This window comes from Hyperolius riggenbachi, chromosome 1 (assembly GCF_040937935.1).
Source record: "Hyperolius riggenbachi isolate aHypRig1 chromosome 1, aHypRig1.pri, whole genome shotgun sequence".
In the NCBI taxonomy this organism is placed as follows: domain Eukaryota; kingdom Metazoa; phylum Chordata; class Amphibia; order Anura; family Hyperoliidae; genus Hyperolius; species Hyperolius riggenbachi.
The window spans coordinates 224269296-224296526 of record NC_090646.1 but is presented as its reverse complement, the minus strand read 5'-3'; the positions used below and the strand labels follow the sequence as shown (position 1 = coordinate 224296526).

Here is a 27231-nt window from a genome sequence, read left to right as displayed (position 1 = left end):
GATGTTTCAAGGGGTCTAACATATGAGTTTTTGCATGGCGGAGTGGGATACACGCCAAAAGTCCTGGGGAAAAATCTGGATTTGACGCAAATCACTGTTTTAAGGGCAGAAATCACATTGAATGCTAAATTGGAGGCCTAAAATGCTTTAAAACATCTTGCATGTGTATACATCAATCAGGGAGTGTAATTAGTGTACTGCTTCAAACTGACAGACCAAACTCACTGTGTAACGCACCGCAAACAGCTGTTTGTGTAGTGACGGCCGTGCTGGACTGGTGCGCACCACGGCCAGAGTGCAGGCGATCATTGCTTCATTGTGATATGCAAGCCCCTTCACCGCGGCAAGGTAACGATCATGAAGGGGAATTGACACATGTACATGCCTTTTGTTTTGTTGTTGCAGCTGCAATGCAGGCAGAAAAAAATAGGCAGGCATGTACACGCACCAGAAAAATTATTATAGCGGCCGCTGCTAGCAGCGGCATTAAAAATTCAGGAATCCGCCTGGAGTCCTGGACCCTGTTGGTGGTGGCGGAGAGGACAGTCAAGTGGCCTGCAGGCAGAGATGCTGTGTGGGGAGCGACTTAGTCTTGGGGCAGGCAGTCACACGGCGTGCAGGCAGAGATGCTGTGTGTGGGGACTGACTTAGTCTTCAGGCAGGCCTGACCGTGCTTTGTAGACCAAATGGACTCTTGACCCAACGCTGTGTGTCAGAGATGAGACCGCTTGCCTTTCAACATCACGGTACAGTTTGGGTATCACCTTTTTTGAGAAAGAATTGCGGCCTGGTATCTTCCACTGCGGTGTGTGGCTTTGCTTTTGTGTGCTGCTTTTCCTCAGGTGGTCATCCCATTGCAGTTTGTGCTTTGTCATCATGTGCCTTCATAAGGAAGTTGTCCCTACGTGGGTCTTGGTCTTTCCACGGCTAAATTTTTGGTGGCAGAGAGTACAGATGGCATTACTCTCATCTGATGCAGACACACACAAAAATTTCTACACCACTGAGCCCTGGGGTGATGGCACTTTGGTGGTGGCGGCCGACTGAGAGTTAAGTGGGGTGCCAGAATCCGAGCAGGAGGAGGAAGATCTGTCACGCTTCCGTGCGGAACCTGAGGAAGATGAGGTGTGCTGTGTTAAATAGTCAACTACGTCCTGACAATCTTGGGGGTTGATAGCACGCGCCTTCTGAACACTGTACTTTGGTCCAGGGCCGCACAAAATCATGACAGCACAACCTCAAACATACCTGCCGGGTGGCCTGCCTCTACCTCTGCCGGTTTTGCCTGTATTGAGGGGTGGGTGAAGTTAAATGTATGTACTGACTTAACTAATACAATGTGCAGTCACACAGGTGCAGTGAAAGGTATGCAGTGACTGGTATTACAATATGTGCAGCTGTCACACAGATGCAGTTAACAATATGCACGGACTGGTATATTAAACAGCGTGCAGTCACATAGGTACTGTGAACAATTATGTAACGACTAGTATTAAAAATGTACAGCGGTCACACACACAGGTACCGTGAACAGGTATGCAGTGACTGGTATATAATATAACACTGAGTGTGGTCACATAGGTAGGTGCACTTAACAGGTAGGTATGCAGTGATTTGTATTACAAATGTGCAGCTGTCACTCACACAGGTACCGTGAACAGGTGCAGTGACTGGTGGTATATAACACTGTGTGCGCTCACGTAGGTAGGTGCACTACAGAACAGGTATGCAGGGATTGGTATTACAAATGTGCAGCTGTCACACACACAGGTAGTCACTGAATTTGCTGGGCCTAGAAGTGGCACAGTAGGAATTACCAAGGAGCCAAGGTCCAGCAGCTGTGACTGACTGACAGGGCTGTAAATGCAACACAAGTGTCTGTGGGACACACACACAAAAAAATAGATCACAAGAACAACATTAGCTCTCAAAAGAGCTGTTGAGGATGAGGTGTGCTTTTAGCAATAAGTATCAGCAAGGAACAAGCTAACAAGCCTAACACAAGAGCCTAACTAAGCTTTCCCTATGTTTATACAGCAGGTTCTCTCCCTTCTCTAATTACTGCATCCACACGAGTGAGTGAAAAGGCTGACGCTGCCTGCCTTTTATAAGGGGCAGGGGGCTCCAGGAGGGAGTGTAGCCTGATTGGCTACCATGTGTCTGCTGACTGTGATGTAGAGGGTCAAAGTTGACCCTAATGATGTAGTATGGGGGCGGGTCGAAATCGCATTTAGTTTGCGGTTCACCATGAACACGAAGCACCAAAGTTTGCGTGAATAAGTTCGCTGTCGAACCGCTCTGGCCATCTCTATCTACAGACACAAATATACAGTTAGTTAAATATTCCTACATTGACAATTTTAAGCTTTAAATCTATAATTATCTGTTAGGTTTCGGCACTGCTTTGACCCTCGCACTGGTGGTAGACACAGGCTCTACCAGGGGACAGAGTCTAAGTGAAATGATGGGCCCCAACACCTAGTGGGGGTGGACATTTGCTGTCTAATAGCCACCAGGTCGTGGCCCCCAGGATTGCCCCACTAATGACAGCAAGAACAAAGTGCCAACAAAGTGCCAAAGCGGATCAGGTACAATCTGATATCTGATATCCTCGCTGTTCAACAAAATGTAAGTTACACATTTTTTTTGCTTAGCTGCTCCCAAGGTTTTAAATTTAGGTTAGGTCACTTGCCCGGAGGTTTGCCTCACCGTGGCGCAAGTGTCTAGTATAATATACTTTGCATGCAAACTATATTGGAAGCTAAAGTTCCTCCTAGCTTAATAAATGTTAGCACTTGTCTTGGATGCAGGGCATGCATTTTTCAGTCTGACAGAGGCGGTGTATGCCTATGCGATTAACCATTCAATTGCAGCATGTGTTTAGGGATGCGCAGCCTTTCCCCCCACCTTTTAACTTTGTAAATATGTAACTATCAGGTTAGCTGCTCCCAGCCCCTCCTCTTGAGTTTCCTGTTTGCATAATAAGTAGTAGCAGATTTGCATATGATTTGCATCTGAATTGAATGCGAAGTGTGCAGAAAATCTCTTTAGGTGCTACACACTGAGCTGGTGGCCATTTCAGAAGCAGCCTTAATGGTATGCGCTGGCGTTCTCCTCGCTGATAATACGGCGTGTGTACGCGCCTTGAGTATAACATTATCTCTAGAAATAATGCTAAAAATCTATTTGATTTGTATTTCTTAATCCTTGATTGCACATTCATCATGGCCCAGAGGAAGGGTTGGGCTCTCTTTTATCGAATGAGGAGACTTCTGCAGCTCCCACTTAGCCTGATTGCACAGCATTTCATGTAATGAAAGCTCTGCATTTAGCAGGGAGGAAAGTGTGACACCACCCACTAGATTTACAGTACTGTACAGCTGCGTATCCTCTCATAGAAATATTATTAAAAATGAAGATTTTAAAAAGGAATGAAGAAGCTACTGAAGTACACAGGTGTTTTAGGAATCCATTATTGCTAGTAGCAGTGCTGAGCGATGCATACCACTTGATACCAACGCTGGCTGAGGTGTTGAAGTTGTAGCTTGGCCCCATTCAGTATATGGAAATGAGCTGCCTGTTCAGTATGGGAAAATGCAGCTGTTTGTTTTCTGGGCCATGCCACAGGGTTATCTTGGTAGTAATCGGGAGCCCAGGCAGCCTGAAAAGGCATCATTCTACATTGCATTTATTGTGAATGGGCCCTAGTACTTTTGCACACACCTATTTAATAACCTTTTTTCTTGGACTTCAGTTGTAGTTAGTAGTAGTAGCTCTTGCTGTAGCAGGAGTGAATAAAATTGCTGTTGATATTGAGAAGTCTATCAAGTTAGAGATATGATATTGCTTGAAAATAGAGGTAGCCCATTTAGGTCAGGGATTTAACCTCTTGGATACGTTAAAGATGTCCTCTGCTTTTTCTGCAACATTGGAAGTGCATTTCTTAAAGTTTCTTACAGTAAAGCTGTAAACCTTGCAAAGAAATCAGTGTATTTAAACTGGCATTTACTTGTTTCCTTTTTTAATGGATTAAGTTTGAGTTGGCACAGTGTTAACTGATTTATACAAAAACAGATCAATACAATTGCTGTTAGAACATACCTAGAGATGTACCAGTTCTTCAAATACACATACAACCAGATGTCGATCATCCGGGTACTTCTTCCTTCAAGGACATTTGAAACTTTTTGGTTTAATACAAGCTAGCATAAAGCTGCCCATACACAGGTCCATTTTTTCCTTTATGAAATTGGTTAGTCATCTTTTGCCCTCATTATGCAGGTCAGTCTGTGTCTGGTCGATTTCAGATACGTTGACTGAAAAAGGTATCATTTGTGTCAGAAAGACTCAGCTGAGGAGTCGGTGGGCTGTTCAAGTGACACAGTGCTACAGTATTTTGAATGATTTTCACTATTAAGTGATATATTTCCAGTCCTGGAATTATCAATCACTTGCAGAATTGGCCTGTTATTAGCAAGTTTACTTTTTTTCTTGCAGTTTTCATTTGATTCTCTTTGCAAAGATCACCATGCTTCCTCTAAAACAGGGTTGTCAGTACTAGAGAACTAATGGATGATAGATCAAATTAACCCTCCCTAGCGGTAACCCCGAGTCAAGCTCGGGACGGAAATCCGCAGCTCTGAGCGGTAATCCCGAGTTGGATCCATCGGAGGTGTGGAATGTGCAGGGCTTCTGCAGATCTATCAAGCGGTATGATTTTTACGGTCTGAAAGCTTGTCAAAAAAATTGCACCGCTTTTTGAAAAATCTGGAAATAATCATACCGCCAGGGAGATTAAATACAATTGTGCCCGACAGGAAAAAATGAGTGAATAAGCTTATCTTTACTTTTCGATCTCTGTCCAAACTGAAAGCCAGTATTTTTGCTTGAGGTATTAAAACCAGAATTTTAGCTACAATGTTTAGTTTTAGACACATTTTAATGATTAAACTTTTTTTTTATTATATATTTTTTAATGTCATGTTACTCTACTTAATTCTGTCTGTCTGTCTATGTTTATAGGTACAGAAGCAAATATCACAGAAACAGATGGCTGGTTGCCAAAGTAAGTCAATCATACACACCATTTGCTGTATTTTTCACATTTAGAGACAACTATATATTATCAGAAACTACAACAGTCATATGTAGTACAGGTAGTCCCTGACTTAAGAAAATCTGAGTAAACGAACAACCCGAAGATGTGAAATTTGATTCCGCGAAACAAGTCAAAGTTTTTTTTTTTTTTTCTAAAAAGACCTTGTTTTTGAGAAATATATATGTTACGGCCAGAACCCGAAGTTTGGCCACTTCTAGTTCTGGCCGGCCACTTCGGGTTCTGGCCGGCCAATGCGCGAAGCGGCCGCTGCGCTGCGGCCAATGTTAGAAATGGATTGATTCCTCTGAGGTTAATGTATCTTCTGGCCGCAGCGCAGCGGCCAAACGTATAACAACTTAGTGAATTTATTGCAATTCAGCCGGCGGCAATGTAACAATTTAAGCTGCCGGCTTTTTCTCTGCCTCTCTCTCCTCCCCCCCGCCTCTCTCGCTCTCCTATGGGCCGCCGGCGGGGACACGCGTGTCCCCCCGGAGTCGTTCGTCGCGGCAGGGGAATCCTGCCGTTCTTGCAGAGCGGGTGCTGGCAGAAGCAATGTCTGCAGCCTCCCCGCTCTGCTGCCCTGGCACCACGAACGACTCTCGGGGACACGCATGTCCCCGCCGGCTGCCCATAAGAGGAGAGAGAGAGGCAGAAAAAAAAAGCCGGCGGCTTGAGGCCGCTGCGCTGCGGCCAGAAGATACATTAACCTCAGAGGAATCAATCCATTTCTAACATTGGCCGCAGCGCAGCGGCCACTTCGCGCATTGGCCGGCCAGAACCCGAAGTGGCCGGCCAGAACTAGAAGTGGCCAAACTTCGGGTTCTGGCCGTAACATATACATAGACTAAACATACCGGGGGATGAGCAGCACAAACCAAATTATATGCAACCAGAAGACCTAAGCCCGTTTAAAAACAGGCTCTAGGTCTCTCCCTCACCGCCGCCACTGCTGCATGACTGTGCGCATGCATTCGCACCCGCCCGGAGGCCCCAGGCCCCGTTCTCCTCCTGTTCCAACAGCTACACATGCACAGTAGCCAAAAACCGCGGACACAGGGACAGGAGGATGACACAGGGACAGTTAGGTTTTGTTATATAGGATTCTATGCAAAGCATACAGGCAGCACTGGAGATCCCCAATTTCCATAAGAAATACATAAATACTGTAACGATCGGTGTCAGCACGCAGAGAGTATCTGATTATTGGTGATCTGCAGTATCACCAAGAATGCAGATATATACCCGATTATCGATGATCTGCAGTATCACCGATAATCCGATATATTGCTAACCTCTGAACACCAGCAAAAAACACAATAAGACAGTTCTATATCAAATGGTGTGGAAATGTCCACCACACGGTAATTCCTCAGAGGTGTGGTTACCTCTGAATGGGAACCCCGTGCGTGAGAGTCTCTGACCAGACTGAGTGAGGAATCTCGACCCCCAGCAGTAATCGTCTGCTTGGGGCAGGCGTCTTGGTGAGGCAAGCCTCAGAGTTGACCCTCCAGTGGGAGATGTTCCACTGAAGGGAGAAAGGTCAGACAGGCAAGGGTCCGGCAACAGAGATGGCAGCGACAGTACAGGAGCGGAAGGCAGAAGAGAAATCGTTGAACAGGCAGGAGTCGGCAACAAGGATCAGATCACAATCAGCAAGAGATAGAATAGTCGAGGATAGCCAGAGTCAAAACACAGATCAATATACAATAATAATCCTAAGCTAAGGTGTGAAATCCTTAGTATCAACACCATGGCACTGCACTAAGGTCTGAGCGCTAACACAGAAGTGTTTACACGACAGCAGACAACTTGCTACTGACAGGCAAGTTGTATTTGTAGCTAGAGAGCTACTCAGCGCCGCCCCAGAGCCCCAACCAACCAGGACACCTCCTGAGGTCAGCTGACTAGTGAGTCAGCTGAGTCTCCTACGTAGGAGGTAAAAGTCCTGCCTCTTTGCGCGCGTGCGACCCTTTGCCTCTGAGCCATGGAGAGGCCAGGCCCCGGGTCCGCGTTCGCTTGCAGACTGCAATCCGCCTGCCGCCATGCGAGACCCGCCGCCCATGCGGCGGCGGCGGTCCCGCTATTTCTCACAAGTACAGAGTGACTGTAGCACACAGGAAATACAGTGACAAGGGCTCTTGGGCGCGCTTTAACACGCTTAAGCTCACCAACTGTGACAAAGTGTCCCCAGTCTGGTGAGTCCTACTCTGACCATGCAAAAATGTTATTTTTTATTAGGTTTCTAGTGGGAACTGTACCAAAGCCCAAAAGTCAACTAAACCATATTTTTTTTTACTATATGAATGAGACAGAGCATATAAGTTTATTTTCAGAGCTGTCTTGTACTACCTTGTGTTGACAGCAGCTAGACGTGCAATATTTAATGTTTGGCTAGATACGGATGCTTCAACAATTGGTATTTTCAAAGACTGCTTGTTCAGTATATTTACTTTTGAAAGATTGCATAAAGGTTATGCCAGAGAGAAGAGGGCGGAACATTTCTTTGAAACATGAAAACTATTTATACAGAGACAATGGAACAGAGCAGGGACAAGGTCCTCCAGCACCCAAGGCTGAAACACCAAAGTGTGCCCCTCCATCCCTCCCACCCCAGCCGTCACACATTGATTGCTATTAGACTAAGAGGGCCACAGGGCCCACAACCTCCCCAACACCTTAATATCTAGTTATGTGGCTTGCAGTCACTGCCATGTATCCCCTTTTCTTATTTTTTTCTGCTTCATACACAATTAGGAATGACAACTGAATTAATTGTGCGCCCCCTCCTACACTGCGCCCTGAGGCTGGAGCCTCTCCAGCCTATGCCTCGGCCCGGCCCTGCAATGGAATGCCCAGGATAGAGCTAATATACATACCACATTGTACTGCACAGGGGCCCATATGCAATTGACTTTTTCCTCCTCTGTTTTCTTCTTGGTGATCTTTTCATAACTTAATTGTATTTAAAACCACTACCAAGCAAGAAAAGACTCAAAAGATTTTGATATAAATTATTTTGAGTTTTATATATAGTCATTTTTTTCATCCAATTTTTGGTACTTTTTGAATTGCAAAGTGCTAAGTTATTTTAAAGAGAACATGAAAAATGATCTCCTAGGGTAAAACCTGGGAGAAAAAGTGAACTCCATATGGGCCAGGGTGTCTTAAGGGAACTCTAGGGAATTTGCAACTTGAACCTTGAGAAGGTATAATATTTCCCAGGGGGAACTGGCACAGCAGCACAAGTAGGCCGCAGGTGGAATTATTGTTAAAGAAATCTTGTAATAAAAAAATACCCCTCTGGAGGATACTTAGCTCGGGAGGGGGAAGCCTCTGGATCCTAACGAGGCTTCCCCCTTCCTCCTCCATTGCTCCATTAGCCTGGCTGGGTCCCCCGAAGTGCGGAGATGTAAATATTTACCTCTCCGCGATCCAGCGCAGGCATACTAGCAGCCTTTCATTCGGGTAAGGCAGAAATAGCCGAACCCAATCGATCCCCTCTACTGCGCAGGCGCGAGTCCTTTTGCTCCTGCGCAGTAGAGTGGATACAATCGGGTTTGGCTATTTCCACCTTACCCGAAGGAAGAGCCACTACTGGATCCCAGAGAGGTAAGTAAATCTCTGCTTGTCAGGGGAGGATTGTAGGAGGCTTCCAGGGAGCCAGCGATGGATTGCCTGCAGCTACAGAGATGGGGGAAGCCTCATTGGGACCCTGAGGCTTCCCCCTCCCGAGGTAAGTACCCCCCAGGGGAGGTTTTCTTTTATGCAGAGTCTCTTTAAAGAAGTGGAGTAGTCTCCTTTTTACAGATTAATGTTCCGTATAAATTGTAGAGAGTTGAGGGAGGAGAAGGGTGGGAAGTGGGAGAGAAAACTGATTTAAACATGTGTATGACTTGGAAGTGTTGGATGCATATTGATTTCCATGTTCAGAATGTTTGATTTTTGCTGGCATCTCTTATTTCTGCATTTTGGAATGTGTGTATTTCATTTACTATTGCAATGAAAAATGTAAAAGGAAAAAAAAACACATTATTGCAGTCCCTTGGAAGTGGAAATCCTGTAGCTTCTGAAAAGCAACACAAGTCATGATGTACATCAAAGCAGAGGTTACAAGCATGCTCAGAAAACTGCTGCTAGTCTTTTATTATAGAAAAAAACACATTTGTAACTCATTCTTTTAGGTCCCAGGAACTTGATCCAGCTGCAGCATATAACATGAAACATGGACGACGTGGATTGGCCTTAATCTTCAACCATGAGTGGTTCTACTGGCAGCTAAGAATGCCTGAAAGAAGAGGTACTAGGGCTGACCAGAGTAATCTTGAATTAAGGTAGGGTGAAAAGTGAGAGAATTGTGGTTCAGCACCCAGACTCTAGATGTCATGTTATATGAAAAACCAGGACGCTTGCTGGTGAAAACTGGATAATTTGTTATATATAGTGTCCAGAACAGAGAATCATTGGGGGTCAGCTTTAGTGCACCTCCTGCAGCAAAGTCTATTTTTGTTGCTGAAGAGATTTCCCCACTTCCTGTATGGACAAGAAGTAGTGGATATTTTCACAGAAGGGGATACAGGACACAATAAAAACCCAGCAGACTTTCTTAACCCCTTAACACATTATCCGAAACTACAATATTTGTTTATGGGATTTCGGGTTAATATGTGTATTTACTTAGAAATATATAAACACAGAAAATGACTTCTTTGCTTAATATAATGTTTTTTTTGTAATTTATTTACTTTTGAAAATAAATGAGATGCAAATAATTCTGGCTCACCTGTAAACTGTTTGCAATGTGGAACTGGGCTGGTCAAATGCATTTCCTATCCATTTTTGATTGTTCCAGTTTGAAGCTCCATACAATTTGCATCAACTTTGCATATAAGCTGAAATTATTAGCACTATCTCTACTGCAGTGTTTACTATAGAGCAGTGGTAGGTGAATTAATATGAAACCATCGTAGCTTTGCAGTTAATCCAGCAACAATTGTGTCTGTGTACAAGCCTTGTTTGTCTTCTGAGTCTGACCTAGTTTAGAGACTTAAAGGGAATCTGCAGCCTTCTAAAAATCTTTTTATTAGACATTTATCTGTAGCAATATCAGCCTAGCTAAAACTCCGCATTCCTGCAGCAGAACGATGTCATTAATCCCCCCAAATACTGTAGTAAATTCCACGACTTTTCAATGGGACGTGTTCCATAACTCAATACCGTGCACTTCCTTTTTCCGGCCGAAGGAGGAAGTCTGTGGTATTGAGTAATGGAACGCGTCCCGTTGGACGCGTGTGAGCATGTGATACGCAGAAGCGCACGGAGATCTGGGTAATTAACCCCCTGTCCCCCATGCACACACCTGCTGCAATTAAGCTTCATTAGAATCACGGATTCGGATAGTTTTCTACCCTTGAGCCCATCACTAATTGCTAAAGATAAATGTCTAATAAAAAGATGATTTTTCGAAGGCTTCAGACTCTCTTTAACTTCTTCCGGACCGAAGCAGGACGAATCTACGTCCAGCAGGTGGTGCTGCGGTTGGACGCAGATTTTACTGCTTCAGCACTCTGCATTATTGCCGATCTCGCTGCTCTGCACTCGCTGCAATTCGCTCGCTATAGACAGCAGAGCTCTGTGAGCAAGTCAGGATCTGCTTTCATTGCCTCCTGGCCGACCATGTGATCACTGTGAGCCAATTACATTGGCTCACATTGATAGACAGCATCAGGAACCAATGAAAGTGGCTACTGACAGCGCTCTGCCATCATAGAGTACCAGCAGTCTCTGGTCCTTAAGGGGGCAGAGACTGCTGGTACGGAAATGGTTAAAGAGGAACTGTAGTGAAAATACAATTATAGGAGTGGTTTGGATCTACTAATAGCAAATTATGGGTAAGGTTTGAGGCAGACTCTATTTTACCATATAATATATAACAACTGTTCCATATTTGGATACAAAATTTCTTAAGCAAATAAGATCTTCGAATTTGATTGTGGCTGATAGTTTGAATCTTTGGTATAATAATAGGGATACATTTCAGCTTTATTCTTCTAAACCTCCGAAATTCTCTTTTTGGGGCCACCCGGAGTTCCCTCCGGCTTTTCTGGATGGTTCGTCTTTTCAATGGTGGATTAACAACTCCCTAACTACTTCTAATACATTTTGGATAGCAGACAAATTCATGCCTCCTAGAAGTTTTTAAAACTAATAAGAATCTTCCCCCTACAGAGTATTATAGATATGCACAGCTTAAACACTTTTTTTTAGGCAACATTCAGGCTCTTTCGGCATTTTAAATTGCACGTTACGAGAATCTATCTATCTTCTACTCCTACTTCTGGAGCGATATCAATATTCTATAATTACATGAATGGTATGTTATCTTTGCAAAAAACTAAGAATATGACTCACTGGGAAGCTGAATTAAATCTTACATTCTCTGTAGATGACTGGGTCAGAATGAATTCAAACTTGTTACAAGCTACTAAAACTCCATTCGTGAATCAGCGTTGAAGGTTGTGTTAAGATGGTACAGAACGCCAGAAAGACTGCATGGTTTTTCCCATCAGTTTCTCCATCATGTTTAGGGGATGCCAGGATGTGGGAACTATCTCACATATTTTTTGGTATTGTCCAGTTATGCAAGTTATTTGGGATAAATTTAGGCACGGAATGTCTAATTAAAAAACAAATTACTTTGCTTCCACAACATACACTTTTGTGGGCTGTGAATCCTACAATTCCCAAGAGGTGGAATAGGGTATATAATGCATTTATTGCAGCAATTTTGTGGGCAGTAGCCCGTAATTGGAAAGCAGCTGATATCCAGTTTGATCAGATCTTGAATAGAGTGGAAGAAATTAGACTGATGGATTATATCTCAAATACCATGACTAATACGTTACCTTTATTTCACGCTAAATGGGATGACTGGTCAGGTGGCAAGATGTTTCAGATTTTGGATTCCTAATGTAAGCCTCCGCTTCTGATTAGCGATTCAGGGGATTTTTTTAGATACATTTTATTATACACACCAGGTGTCCAGATGTGTGGCTTCCATCTGTAGCACTGCCCCCTAAAAGAGGTCATAGGTACTTCTCTAGGACCAATCAGAGAAGTGCCTGTGGCCACTCTTTAGGGGGTGGGGCTGCAGATGGAAGCCAGACATCCAGACACATGGTGAGTATAGTAAAGTTTATTTTAAATTTTAATCTCTTGGCCCCCCAAGTCGCTGCCAAATTTCAAAGTGATTTTGCAGCACTTCTATACTTGGCATTAAGCGCAAACATGCTCAAAATGTTGCATGTCCTGCAATTGCTATTACCCCTAATCACAATTTATACATCCCAGGGGTTTCCTCCAGCCACCTCCGCACCGATCGTTCCCACACCATCTTCCTCCGCCTCCTCGTTCTCCTGTTAGCAGGCCCAATAGCTTGGCGAAGCACACTGCATATGCCCGGCCGCGTGTGCCTGCGCCCCGCTGCGTTCCTGTGGCCGAGAGCACCCTGTGCAGTACTACCGTGCAGCGCAGAACGCTCCCAGCCGCCGGGGCAAGACTGGGCGGCGCATGTTCAAGAAAAACATGCCGAAGGGGGCAGTGTATGAAATACACTGGACAGCCTGCATTGAACTAAATCAATGCAACAGACAATTGTAGTTAACCTCTCTTTGACTGTTCTGACTCCTACGCAGCAGTAAGTCCTTGAGAAGTGTCTCTTCTTTGAGTTTCGCGAATTTGACACAGCTTGAAAAAGGAGGTTTGTCCTCCGAAACGTTGCAGAACTTATTTGTCATGTCTAAAAATAAAAAGAGCATAATTTACATTGATGCTGCTGGACTCTTCAAACAGGATCTTTAGGCAATGTCAGGGAGGTAATTACTTTATATGCTTTCCCAAGGCGGTCCTTATCGGCTGACCCAGAAAAGTTTACACCAACGTGTGCATGTGGCTTACAGGTGGAGAACATTCATTTTGTTTATTTGGCTTCCTCTTCAGTTTTTCAGCTGCCATAGTTGAATATAGACATTTAATTGTCATAAGGAGTGCAGCCAATCTACGTTGTATCTTTCAAATTCAGTCCATTATTTGTATATGAAAAAAAAAATTTAATTGAAAGTTTGTACAGCAATGCATACATTTTTATTATTATTCTTTTTATTCAGGTTAAAAGATCTAGGATTTGAAGTTAGGTCCTATGAAAACCTGAAAGCTGTGGAGATCCTTGAAAAAATCCATGAAGGTAAATTAATTTCATTGGAAATGTGTACACTAAGAGTTTTGTGATAGGTCATATAATTCTAGACCTCTACCTGATATCAGTTGTTTATTTGGTTTACAACCTTGTGTCCGTGTATAACTGACCAGATTTCAGGAGTGGTCTGATTTTAATGCCGAAGCTCGAGTACAAAAACAGATACCTACAGAGAGGAGAAACCATTGGATCCTGTTGAGGCTTCCATCTGCGTCCTCTGTTGCCGAGTGTGGATTTCCAGAAGTGTGCCAACAACGGCTCATAGGCAAACACATTGAGGTCGCTCTCATCTTCTGTCACAAGCACAGCCATACTGCGCCTGCCTGATTATGGGCGCACATACACAGTAAGCTATGCTACTAAGCAGGCGAGTGACAGAGGACAGTGAGGGAAGCCTCAATAGGATCCAAAGGCTTCCCTCTCCTTGGGTAAGTATGTTTCTGAACCTGATTTTTGGCATGTGTTCTGTTTAAAAGCTATCATACTCCATCCAGAACCGATCACCCAAAGAAAGGCATCCTGATCAATGCTTGAGCGATACTTTAAATATTGATCAGAAGTCCTCTAGTTTTCAATAAATTTTAGTTAGACTCCATGGGCTTGATTCACAAAGCGGTGCAAAGTGTTTGCACGCCTGTGAAAAGCCCTTTATCACGCCTAAACTCAGTTTAGGAGTGATAAGAAGAAACTCGCGCGATCTCTCGCGCGCAAAGTTTTGCGCGCGTAGCGCACCGCGCTGCGCGCGCAGTGTGCCCTGCTTCGCGCGCAGCGTCCATTGAGCCCTATGGGACTTTGCGCGCGCAGCGCGGTGCGCTATGCGCGCAAAACTTTGCGCGCGGGAGCTTCGCGCGAAGAGCAGCACAAATCGGTGATAACTCAGCTTTGCACCGCTTATCACGCCTAAAGTCTTTTAGGCGTGATAACTGAGTTATCACCGCTTTGTGAATCAAGCCCCATGTGTTTTTTTTTTGTTTTTTGTTTTTTTAACTTTGATTTTTATTATTTTCAATTTATAACAATACAGAAAAAGTTAGCATTGTCCAAGATACAGAGATGATATTAGCAAATTATACTAGCCAGAGTTGCATTATATTAGTACAGTAATATCCAAAAACATGATGAAGGAATAAGTAGTAACACGAAGTATCTCCAACTATTTGGAACAATGCATTTTTTGTCAAAAAGAAAAGAAAAAGACTAAAGGAAAAAATAAAAAAGAAGAAAAAATAAAATAAAAACAATAACAATAAAAGTAAAGCCAGTTGAGTTAGTTAGATCCGCCTTAATTAGACATGATTGAGCGTAAGAAACAGAGGAGCTTGCATAGCCAAACATCAGATATGGGGCAACATCCAGACGGCCCATGGCTCCCGGACTCACACTCCATGTTTTTATGGAATACCACATGTAATTTATTAAATGCATCTAGTAGTATATGTCTAATTTAAGTTCTGAATCACTGCCTAAATCCAAGATCATATACAGTCTTGGCTAGCTGTAGTGTTTGGCGAGAGAGCTCAGTTTTACACAATCAGGTTAGGAATACGGTAATGGTAAATACTGGGTGTATACTTTTTTTTCTTTTTTTCAAGCTCTATATTAAAACTATTAGTAGTGTCAGTCCATCTATGTTAATTTCATTGACTATTATACCTTCCATTTTATTCTAGCCTCTACAAGTGACCACCGGGATGCCGACTGCTTCCTCTGTGTTTTTCTGAGCCATGGAGAAAAAGATCACATTTATGCCTATGATGCTAAAATTGAAATCGGCTTGCTGACAAACCCTTTCAAGGGCGACAAGTGCCCAAGTTTAGCGGGAAAACCTAAGATTTTCATAATCCAGGTCTGTATTCTCTAAGAAATGTATGGCTTAATTTGTTCCAAAGCATGCTATTTTATCATTCTATTGTATTTTTAGCATCTCTTTATCTATCTATCTATCTATCTATCTATCTATCTATCTATCTATCTATCTATATATATATCCTTTATTTTTGGGTAAATCTAACCTTTAAAATGTAAGTACCTGTATTGCTTTCAAATTACAAAATTAACGTTTACCAACAACAATAAAATTGCGTGTTACTGCAATGACATACATTCATTGTCGTTGCTTGTGTTTTCTGGTGCAGGTTATTGCCTCATACTGTTTTTCAGGAATACCCATCTATTATTGCTTCTCCTCCCATACTCACACAAACCCTCCCCCCCCCCTTCCTTTTTTCCTAATACCATCATCCCCTCTCTACTTTGAATACTATAACACCCCCCATCCCCCCCCCCACACACACACACACGTAGCACTAACTTTCCCTCTCCTTTTATTGTTAATTGTTAAAAAAAAAACTTTCCCTCTCCTGACACTAACCTCGTCGTTGCTGCTAAATCAGTTTGGCTACAATGCAGCAGAACGTAGTACTGATTTTAGTGTTGTTCGAGCAGCTCTGCATAGTGGAATGACCTCCCCAAATTAATTTTCTGCTATAGGTTAGCTGAGCACCCCTATTGTGCTTTAAATTTCAAGTCCCCAGCACCCAATAGCTGCAAACTTTTATATTACTATCTATAGAGTAGCGGGTGCCCATGTGCCAAAACTGCCTGTTTCACATCTAGCATCTATATTCAAGCATGTGCATGTACCCAGATAAAAAATTGCCAGTGGGAAGCAATACCTGAAATCTCCCACTTCATGGCCTGTAGTTCACCAGTGTTCTATTTCAGCATGTAGAGCACTAAACCTGCCCACCAGTAGAGGAAATATATGAAATGTACATTACAATGCAGTTTAGCTCAGTGCAAAGCCCTTTTCCTTTATTACAGAAGCGTAAAAGAGAACATTGTAACCTAGTCTGTGGTTGGGAGATGTTTTGAATGCTGCCTTAGGCCGGCTTCTTACTGCAGATTGGCAGTACAGTGCAGTGGCTGCACCGCACAAAACAGGCCTTGGGGGATTACTGCATTAGCACTCGGTAATCCCCGTCTGGCATTTGGCCAAGCAGGAAGTGACGCTCACTTCCTGTTCGGCAATCGAAGATGTGTGCAGAAGTGTATTGGTAAAATATTCTTCCGTACATGCAGAAACCTGCAGCGGGTTTTTAAACGCGTGTGGCCATAGACTTACATGACTTCTGGTCCGACACAGATCGCCGCAGGTAACTTAGGTATTGAAGCGCTTTAGATAGGGCACTTCTGGCACAGCGTACCACAACATGGGGAGTGTGAAATCCCCCATAGACTTTCATTAGGCTGCGGTGGGATGCAGTAAATTTACCGTACTGCCTCATTGTGAAAGGGCCCTTAGGATGATACCAGGAAGTAAATATTTATATCAGGCAGGCTAGAATTATCAGGAAATGAAATTTTATATCAGGCAGGTTAGTGTCTGTCATCTTGAAAGTAAACAACTGAGGGCTAACTAACAGATTAAGAATATTAGAAATCTAAGGTGAGTGGTCTAAGACTTCAACTACAAGCCATGCTAGCTTGCTTATTACCTGTATTGTTGTATCTGTTGTCTATTACCTGTATTGTGCTGTCACCCCTGTTATCATTCTCTGTAATCCTATTTATTGTACAGCGCTGCGTAATATGTTGGCACTCTATAAATCCAATTATTAATAATAATAATAATACTAGAATACATTATTAGTAAATGTTGATCCTAAGGCAAACTACCCATTAGGCTGCAGGGAAAATAAATGTATTCAAAATGATACTCCTTCCTAAAATACTATATATAATTTAGCAATTCCCAATATTTCTTTACCAAGCTGCAATCCACAACTCCGGAATTTGTATAGAGATGTTAGAGACACAGGCTGGCATGTCAGGCATTACAGAACCCTAAGGCCTGTGGTGGCTTCACCATTCCAGACTGTTTTGCTTATCACCTTTCAACTCTCACGAGCTTACCATCAGTCCCGAAATACATCTTAGGGTATACACGCTCTCGTTCTCAAATTTATCTAGGAAGATCAGTGACCCCATGTACCTCATCCTTGTAGTTCACACTGCAGGTAAAAACAGTGCATTTAATGTTTTTAACGAAAAAATGGATGGTAAATGCATCCTATGCATAGTAGGACCCTTAATAGGATGCGCTTACACTGTCAAATGGAATGCAAATGCACAATGCACCCGCCAGACTGCAAATGCAAAATACAGATCTGCGGCATTTTTCCGGAAGCCACAATGCAAAATGCCAACTGCAAACGTGAGTCAGACTCATTACAAGCCTATGGGAAAGGATAGTGTCTGTTTCCACTAGGCGTCCTTCAGCACGAAAAAATGCTACTTGTCTCGTAGAAATTGGGCACCTCTCTCCCGACTCGTCCAGGTGACCCGGGAATAGTAATGGTCAAGTAGATGCAAATAGCTTCGAGTTGATGCAAATTTTATGAAATTATGCTGATTGAAAATTAACCAATCGAATTTTACCTCAGAAGGATTTGATTGGTTCATTTTCAAGCTGCATACATTTGCATACAAAATTACATACATTTGCATCAACTCAAAGTTATTTGCATCTACTTGACTATCACTACCTGGGAAGCATACAGCTTCCTGTTGGTTTGCAAAAGGACCAGTTGGAATTCTCCTGCAACAGAGAAAATTCTCATTGGTTCATGTGGACCAATGAGAATCTTTTCTGTTGCTAAGTAGGATTTTTTTTTTTTTTTTTTTTACTACAAACCAACAGGAAGCCCTATGGACGTAGAGAAAAGCGGCAGAAGTACCGTCAGACAGCGATGCAAACGCAGCGACCAGGGTGAACAGCACCACTGCATCCGCACAGGTCCTGAGCAGATATGCTTACGGCGCCATTTATGCATATGCTGCATTTGGGATATAGTGTGAACCCGGACTTAAAGGGGAACTGAAGAGAGAGGTATATGGAGGCTGTCATGTGGATTTCCTTTTAAGCAATACCAGTTGCCTGGCAGCCCTGCTGGTCTATTCCTCTGCAGTAGTATCTGAATAAAACCAGAAACAAGCATGCAGCTTGTCTGGTCAGATCTGACTTTAAAGTCTGAACCACTGAAACACCTGATCTGCTGCATGCTTGTTCAGGGCTATGGCTAATAGTATTAGAGGCAGAGGATCAGCAGGGCTGCCAGGCAACTGGTATTGCTTAAAAGGAAATAAACATGACAGCCTCTATATACCTCTCTCTTCAGTTCCCCTTTAAGAGAACATGAACTGAAAATAAAAAGTAAAAATAACCATACGCAGGTGATACTTACCTCCTGTGTAGTCTATTCCTCAATCTCTCTCTCCTGCGTCCCATTTGCCTCCTGTGTCCACTGTGATCAATGGAATTCTCCGTCCTCAATTTTAAAAATGGCCATTACCCATAACGGCCTCCTGGTCAGCACACTGTTAAACTGTAATATCACCTACCTGAGCAATAGGAAAACATGGACATTACCTTGCACATTCAGTTGTAACTGACAGCAGCTGATATATAACTGACAGCAACTGGTATATTTCAGTTCTGACAAAATATTGTCAGAACTGGAAGGGATCACTGTAAGAAGAACATGGTGAGATTCTGAGAGGAACTGAAGGCGAGGTAAGTATGTAATATTCATTTGCAGTTACATCATGTGTTTATTTTATATAATTTTACTTGCTTCTGGTTCAAGGACACCCCAAGCAAGGGCACACATCTTCCCCTGCTCACCCAAATCTTAAAGTATGGGATGCAGCCACAAACACTTAAAATCCACATCCTTGCTAAAATATATACTGCTTCGGAGAATGATAACTTTCAGGAACTGTCACAATTTCATGGAGATTGTGATTGGTATAGAAAAGATATTCTTAAATCTTTCTCACAGCTCCAAACCGAATTTAACTACTAAGGACCATGATGTACAGATACTTTCAGCTTTAACAAGCTAATCGGGCACAAACACGACTGACTTATCTTGAGCTAAAAAAATCCAGTGCCTTCGACATAGTTACAGGGCCCTCAGCCTGTTAATTTGAATTTTTACATTGCACAATGAAATTGTAACACCCAAAGCTACTGCACTGGTCGAAAAATCAAATACAAATAGTTGCAGATCTTGCAAGGTTTCCTTTCATAGCTGAAACCTCACAGGTTGTTTTTGGCAACTGTTCCAATCTTCCCTTTTCTCTGTTCTTCCTTTGCAACATTAGCCACAGTGAATGCTACAATGTTAGATATTAAAGTTATATTTCTTGCTAAAGCTTTGCAGGGATTTTTTCACACCATTTATGTTCTGCAGGCCTGTCGTGGCACTGAGCATGATGAGCCAGTTGTACCTATGGACTCTACTGACAGCTCTGTCGAGACTCCAACAGAAAACACCATTGAAGTAGATGCAGCTTCTGTGTATACACTGCCTGCTGGGGCTGACTTCATCATGTGCTATTCTGTTGCAGAAGGTATTGCTTTCATATAGTAAAATATAGTTTGCTTGAACAGGCACTTTAAATTCTGAAGACAAGTATCAGTATTCTGTTGTTTACTTTTCTACAAAAAGACTAAAGGGAAATGTATAAAACAGTATTAAGTGGTCTTTGCAGTGGCGTAGCAATAAGGGTTGCAGAGGTAGCGACCGCATCGGGGCCCTTGGGTCAGAGGGGCCCTGAGGGGACCTCCCTCAATCACAATATTAGCTTTCTATTGGCCCTGTGTTGCTATCAATCATTTCTATAAATGCTTTAAATAGTAATAATCATTAACAAACTGTTCCCCATCCCCCTCTTGCACCTCTGACACTGTAGTTGCCATTGGCAGGTTTTGGTGCGCCATATCAATTGTTATGTACAGAGTGCTTGGGGGCCCCATGTAAAACTTGCACCGGGGCCCAGAGCTCCCTAGCTACGCCACTGGGTCTTTGTGATGTTCCCTGCTCATTGCAATTCAAACATTAATTCATTTACAGTATAAAGAATCAAAGCTTGCATGTCATTACACTGCCAGCAGTCTATATCGAACACAGTGAATCCAGCGCAGGAGACTTGGGCTCACAGGGAGTAACTTTGGCTTCATCAGAAGACGAAGCTGAAGTTACTTTTAGAACACAATAATTCGTCTTCCAGCAATTGCTGGAAGCCAAATTATTTCATTCCCCACCATCCATGGCGGCCTAGAGGGGGATTAGCATTTAATACGGCCAGGAACTTGTGCAGTAGCAGGCTCAGCCATATACCGGCTGTATCCTGCGCTGATTCCTCTCGTATGCGTCCATATGCCACTGAGTGAGAACAACTGCTTTACAGTGAATCTGTTAGTGTTAGAGGGCATACACTGACCCTGATGCTTATCCTATTTTGGTTCCTGGACGTAGAAACTACGTCCAGGAACCATGAGCGCTACTGCGCGCCCCCGCGGCCGATCGCGCACTCCCGGCCGCGGATTCGGTAGCCAGGGAATCAATGTATCGGGCTATGGTGCCCGATCACTGATTCCTCTCCCCCGCTGAAAAAGCGACAGCTTCTCTCGGAAGCTACGCCTTTTCTGGCCGTTCCCTCCCCGATGCGCCACTCTAAGCGTGTGTTACGCTTAGAGTGACGTCATGTAAACAAACTCATGGCCGCCATCTTGTGGCCAAAAAGTAATACTACAACTGAAAATAAAAATAAATTAAAATGAACACACATTTACATTATAAATCTATTGTTTACCCCCCACCCTCCCAAAACTACCCAAATAAAATGTTTACTATAAAAAAAAACAAAAAACATTACAATAAAAAAAAAAACATGTAAATATTTACCTAAGGGTCTAAACTTTTTAAATATCAATGTAAAGATGAAATATTTCTATATTTTTTTTATTTTAAACTTGTTAATAGTGATAGATGCAAAATGGAAAAAATGCACCTTTATTTCCAAATAAAATATTGTCGCCATACATTGTGATAGGGACATAATTTTAACGGTGTAATAACCGGGACATATGGGCAAATACAATACGTGAGTTTTAATTATGGAGGCATGTATTATTTTAAAACTATAATGGCTGAAAACTGAGAAATAATGAATTTTTCCATTTTTTTCTTATTCTTCCTGTTAAAATGCGTTTACAGTAAAGTGGCTCTTAGCAAAATGTACCCCCCAAAGAAAGCCTAATTGGTGGCGGAAAAAAACAAGATATACATCAGTTCATTGTGATAAGTAGTGATAAAGTTATAGGCTAATGAATGGGAGGTGAACATTTCTCACGTGAAAACCATGGAACCTGAATGGGTTAAGCACTAATCAAATCCAGTGAAACACAGAGAACTTGCGGGCTTCCAATATAGTCTTTAGGGAGAACCTGTTTGCAAAAGGTGATCACCACATCCAAAAGAGCAACTGTGAAAAGACAAATAACGAGGGATCATACCATCCATGGTTATACCATGAAGATCCGATTTACCTAACAGCAAAACATACAGGAGAGGTGGCAGCTGCGGACTAGCGAACCGCCTGAAACGTGACAGTCCTGTATTTTCTGATAAATTAGAAGGATCTTCTTGGATAACCCTGGATGGTTTGAGCTCTGGTTGTTTGCCTTTTCACAGCTTATTGGTACCACCAATTATTCCATCCATCCAGAAATACTCCACACGTCTCAGGCCCTGAAGCTATTTCATACCTCTTCCTCCACACGTCAAAGAAAACGCCGTACATTTTGGTTTTCAGATGCTGTGACTGCTTTTTACATGATGGAAAGTGGCTGTGCACACCAGGCAGCCTCACTTCTTCAGCAGTCCTTGGTGGCCTCTTGCGGTAAAATAGCTTACCGCAACACCAGACGCGGAGCTAGGGGGGGTCGGGGTAGGACAGGTGCCCCGGGGCGCCGGGTCCCCGAGGGCGCCCAGCTGAGCTGCAGAGTTTGGTTTTTTTTTTGGGAGGGGAGCAGCGCATAGAAGAGGGAGAGCTGTGAGCAGCGGTGGAGAAGAGGGGCCATCTCCCCCCTCCTTCTCTCACCTTAGGTGCTCTCCCTCCCTCGCTGTCCCCTCCACAACTAATGTCCGGGTGGCTGGCAGCGGCGGGCGGGACTTACCTCCGTCTCGCTCAAGCGCCGGAAGTTCGGGTCCTGCAGCCGCTGCTCTGGACTAGACCAGAAAGTAGCGGCAGATCCATCCGGCGCTGCGACGAGACGCAGGTAAGTCCCGCCCGCCACTGCCAGCCACCCGGACGGACATTAGTTGTGGAGGGGACAGCGAGGGAGGGAGAGCACCTAAGGTGAGAGAAGGAGGGGGGAGATGGCCCCCCTTCTCCACCGCTGCTCACAGCTCTCCCTCTTTTGCTCCCCTCCCAAAAAATATACATATACTGGGGACATATACCCTCTGCCTACATATACTGGGGACATATACCCCCTGCCTACATATACTGGGGACATATACCCCCTGCCTACATATACTGGGGACATATACCCCCTGCCTACATATACTGGGGACATATACCCCCTGCCTACATATACTGGGGACATATACCCCCTGCCTACATATACTGGGGACATATACCCCCTGACTACATATACTGGGCGCATATACCCGCTGACTACATATACTGGGCGCATATACCCGCTGACTACATATACTGGGCGCATATACCCGCTGACTACATATACTGGGCGCATATACCCGCTGACTACATATACTGGGCGCATATACCCCCTGGCTACATATACTGGGGGCATATACCCCCTGCCTACATATACTGGGGACATATACCCCCTGCCTACATATACTGGGGACATATACCCCCTGCCTACATATACTGGGGACATATACCCCCTGCCTACATATACTGGGCACATATACCCCCTGACTACATATACTGGGCGCACATATACCCCCTGACTACATATACTGGGTGCATATATACCCTCTGACTACATATACTGGCCGCATATACCCCCTGACTACATATACTGGGCGCATATACCCCCTGACTACATATACTGGGCACATATACCCCCTGGCTACATATACTGGGGACATATACCCCCTGGCTACATATACTGGGGACATATACCCCCTGCCTACATATACTGGGGACATATACCCCCCTGCCTACATATACTGGGGACAAATACCCCCTGCCTACATATACTGGGGACATATACCCCCTGCCTACATATACTGGGCGCATATACCCCCTGGCTACATATACTGGGGACATATACCCCCTGCCTACATATACTGGGGACATATACCCCCTGCCTACATATACTGGGCACATATACCCCCTGACTACACATACTGGACACATATACACCTGGCTACATATACTGGGCACATATACACCTGGCTACATATACTGGTCACATATACCCCTGGCTACCTGTTCTGTGGACATCTCTACCCCTGGCTACCTGTTCTGGGGACATCTATACCGCTGGCCACCTATTCTGGGGACATCTATACTGCTGGCCACCTATTCTGGGGACACCTATAGACCTGGGGCTACCTATTTTTGGGGAACCACTGCTGTCGGATTGAGTGTATTTTGGGGAACTGCTGCCAGGTGAGAGGTGTCTACCATATTAAGGGGGCATTCTGCCTATTTATGTGAAATGCTGTCTATTTATGTGCCTCATGACTGCTGAATTTGTCTTGTTGGGGGCCTCATGATTTGTTGGGGGCCTCAAGATCGCTGAATTTGTCTTGTTGGGGGCCTCATGATTGCTGAATTTGTCTTGTTGGGGGCCTCATGATTGCTAAATTTGTCTTGTTGGGGGCCTCATGATTGCTAAGTTGGTCATGTTGGGGGCCTCATGATTGCTGAATTTGTCTTGATGGGGGGGGCTCATGATTGCTGAATTTGTCTTGGAACATGCTGGAAGGTACACACTGAGGGAGGGTGGGTGAGCGTGAGCCTGCTAACTTCCTGTACATTTGGCTCCACCCATAACCACGCCCACATTTATTATATAGTCACGCCCCTTTTTTGGCGCAGCCTTCCCCTTAGGGGGCGCATTAATAGTCTTTGTCCCCGAGCGCTGAAAGTCCTAGCTACGCCTCTGCGCAACACCATAGTGTAAAAGGGGACTTAACAAGCTGCACTGCAAAGCACAGATGGGTATCCCTCATTCCACCTGCTAGGGTTGCATAAGCAGCTTCTGTGTACACATCGCTTAGATTTCTTATAATAAATGGATTTAAAAAAAAATAAGCTAGTTTCTCTTATCCTACAGCCATTGAGTTATTTTTATTGCTTTGCATCATATTAAATTCATTGTAATGCACTAATGTTTTGATGTGTAAAGTTATCTTACTGTTATCTTGACCTTTTTAGGCTACTACTCGCACCGTGAAACCATAAATGGATCTTGGTACATCCAGGATCTGTGTGCAGCACTAAAGACGTATGGAAACGAGCTGGAGTTGGCAGAACTGCTAACGTTGGTGAACAGGAAAGTCTCCCTGCGCTCTGTTAACAACTGTGTGGATCTGAACGCTATTGGGAAGAAACAAGTTCCATGTTTTGCTTCCATGTTAACAAAAAAGCTTTATTTAAAACCGAAGTAGAATAGATTATTTTTTTTACTGCAAAAAGCAATAAGGGAAGGTTTTATAAACTATTTTATCTAAAAGAGAACAATAGTTTCTGGTTGGATAAACACTATAGCTTAAGTACAAGGCTTTTTTTGTATGAATTCTCAGGGGATTACTAGCAGTGATTGATAATTTTTTTTTTACTTGTTTCTTTTAAAACAGGAAGGCATACTGTATATCTGTATAAGTTACTGTAATGCGTGGTTGTAGTGAGAGTAGTGCTACATAGTTTTGTATTGTACCTTGATAATCTGAGCCCAAAAATGTAATGAATAAAGCAAAAACAATTCTGTGGACTGAACATGTTGCTGTCACTTCTCACTTTATTATATTCTCATACTGAATGCTTGCCAAAAAAAAGGGAAAAAGTAAGTGCATGTGAGCTATGCTGTGAAGGGCCACCCAAGACAGACAGGTCATAGCAGAGAGTTCAGACAAAACACAGGTCCCTGGAGAAGGATATGTCATCCCACTCCGGTATCTTTGCCAAGAAAACTCCATGGACAGTATGGTCCACGGGGTTGCAAAGAGTCAGACTCGACTGAATAGTGACTAAACAACTACAGAACAAACAATAGCTCACTGAAAATGCCAGTGGTTGATTCATAAAGGCTGTAAGTACTATGCACAATAGCAAAGTAAAAACCTTTCTTCAACTTTCTAACATTTAGGACTGCTTGGCTTCCTGATTTGGAGCAACCTACTGCTGTTCAGACCTCCAACACCAGGTATCTTCCTGCTTCACTCGTTGTGATGGGAGATATCAGTGCTGTATTTGTGATGGGTATATTAGTGCTGCACGTGTTGTGTTGGGTGATATTACTGTATTGGTATACTTGTTATAGTGGAGAATAGGAGAATATTACTACTGGACTACTATTACTACTTGTATTTGGGTATATCACTTCTGAACATGTTGCGATGGGGGATATTATTGCTGCACTTATTATGTTGGGGCGTATTACTGCTGCACTTGTGATGGAGGATGTTACTTCTGGCCTTGTTGTGATGGGAGATATCACTGCTGCACTGGTTGTGATGGGAGATATCACTGCTGCTCTTGTTTTTGTGATGGGAGATATCACTACTGCACTTGTTGTGATGGGAGAGATCACTGCTGCACTTGTTGTGATGGGAGATATCACTGCTGCACTTGTTGTGATGGGAGATAATGCTGCACTTGTTGTGATGGGAGATATCAATGCTGCACTTGTTGTGATGGGAGATATCAATGCTGCACTTGTTGTGATGGGAGATATCACTGCTGCACTTGTTGTGATGGGAGATATCAATGCTGCACTTGTTGTGATGGGAGAGATCAATGCTGCACTTGTTGTGATGGGAGAGATCAATGCTGCACTTGTTGTGATGGGAGAGATCACTGCTGCACTTGTTGTGATGGGAGAGATCCCTGCTGCACTTGTTGTGATGGGAGAGATCACTGCTGCACTTGTTGTGATGGGAGAGATCACTGCTGCACTTGTTGTGATGGGAGATATCACTGCTGCACTTGTTGTGATGGGAAATATCACTGCTGCACTTGTTGTGATGGGAGATATCACTGCTGCACTTGTTGTGATGGGAGATATCACTGCTGCACTTGTTGTGATGGGAGATATCAATGCTGCACTTGTTGTGATGGGAGAGATCACTGCTGCACTTGTTGTGATGGGAAATATCAATGCTGCACTTGTGATGGGAGAGATCACTGCTGCACTTGTGATGGGAGAGATCACTGCTGCACTTGTTTTTGTGATGGGAGAGATCACTGCTGCACTTGTAATAGGGAATGTTTCAGCTTTACTTGCTTTGATGGAGAATATTATTTTTGTAGTTGTGATGGAGGACCTACGTTTAGGCGTTAAATAATATTTGAGTGTATGGAATCTAACAGCACCCTACATTTTAGACATTGCCACACCTACATTTATAACAATAACCATGTCTAAGTTTTGTGGCAGTGCATTTTCTTTACCCTTTTTTGAATCTCACCTTAGTCCTCATATTTGCTTAAGGCCCCGTTCCCACTTGCGTTTTGGCAAGTAAACGGACTGGATCCTGATCGGATCCTGATCGGATCCTGACCTGATCCTGATCAGAACCGTACGGTTCCGATCCGGATCCGGTCCGTTTGTATCAGGCATGCATCAGGCTGCCATCCGGATCCGTGGGCAAAAAATAGTTAAATATAAATAAAAAAATGTTCGGGTCAGCAGAAGGTGCACCTGGTGCACATGTAAAATCAGGTTCCTCCGCTGTAGGCATCTCCTCCACCTCCGATATTCTGCCAAACAGCTCCAGCATGTCTGTCACTGCTGCTCCACTCCAGACTTGCTTGGCCCATGTGTCCC

General features: G+C 43.7%; 1 protein-coding gene across 2 annotated transcripts in view; it reads left to right on the top strand.

The window, feature by feature from the left end:
• CASP6 (caspase 6) overlaps window positions 1–25181 on the top strand; it is a 73565-nt gene extending 48384 nt beyond the window's left edge. For both annotated transcript variants that reach the window (XM_068270444.1, XM_068270436.1), the window contains 6 exons: window positions 5023–5065; window positions 9280–9429; window positions 13261–13337; window positions 15020–15195; window positions 19607–19766; window positions 24621–25181. In XM_068270444.1, the coding sequence (XP_068126545.1) occupies window positions 5023–5065; window positions 9280–9429; window positions 13261–13337; window positions 15020–15195; window positions 19607–19766; window positions 24621–24853 (839 nt within the window). In that variant the 3' untranslated portion in view covers window positions 24854–25181. The remainder of the gene's footprint in view (window positions 1–5022; window positions 5066–9279; window positions 9430–13260; window positions 13338–15019; window positions 15196–19606; window positions 19767–24620) is intronic.
• Window positions 25182–27231: the final 2050 nt, after the last annotated feature.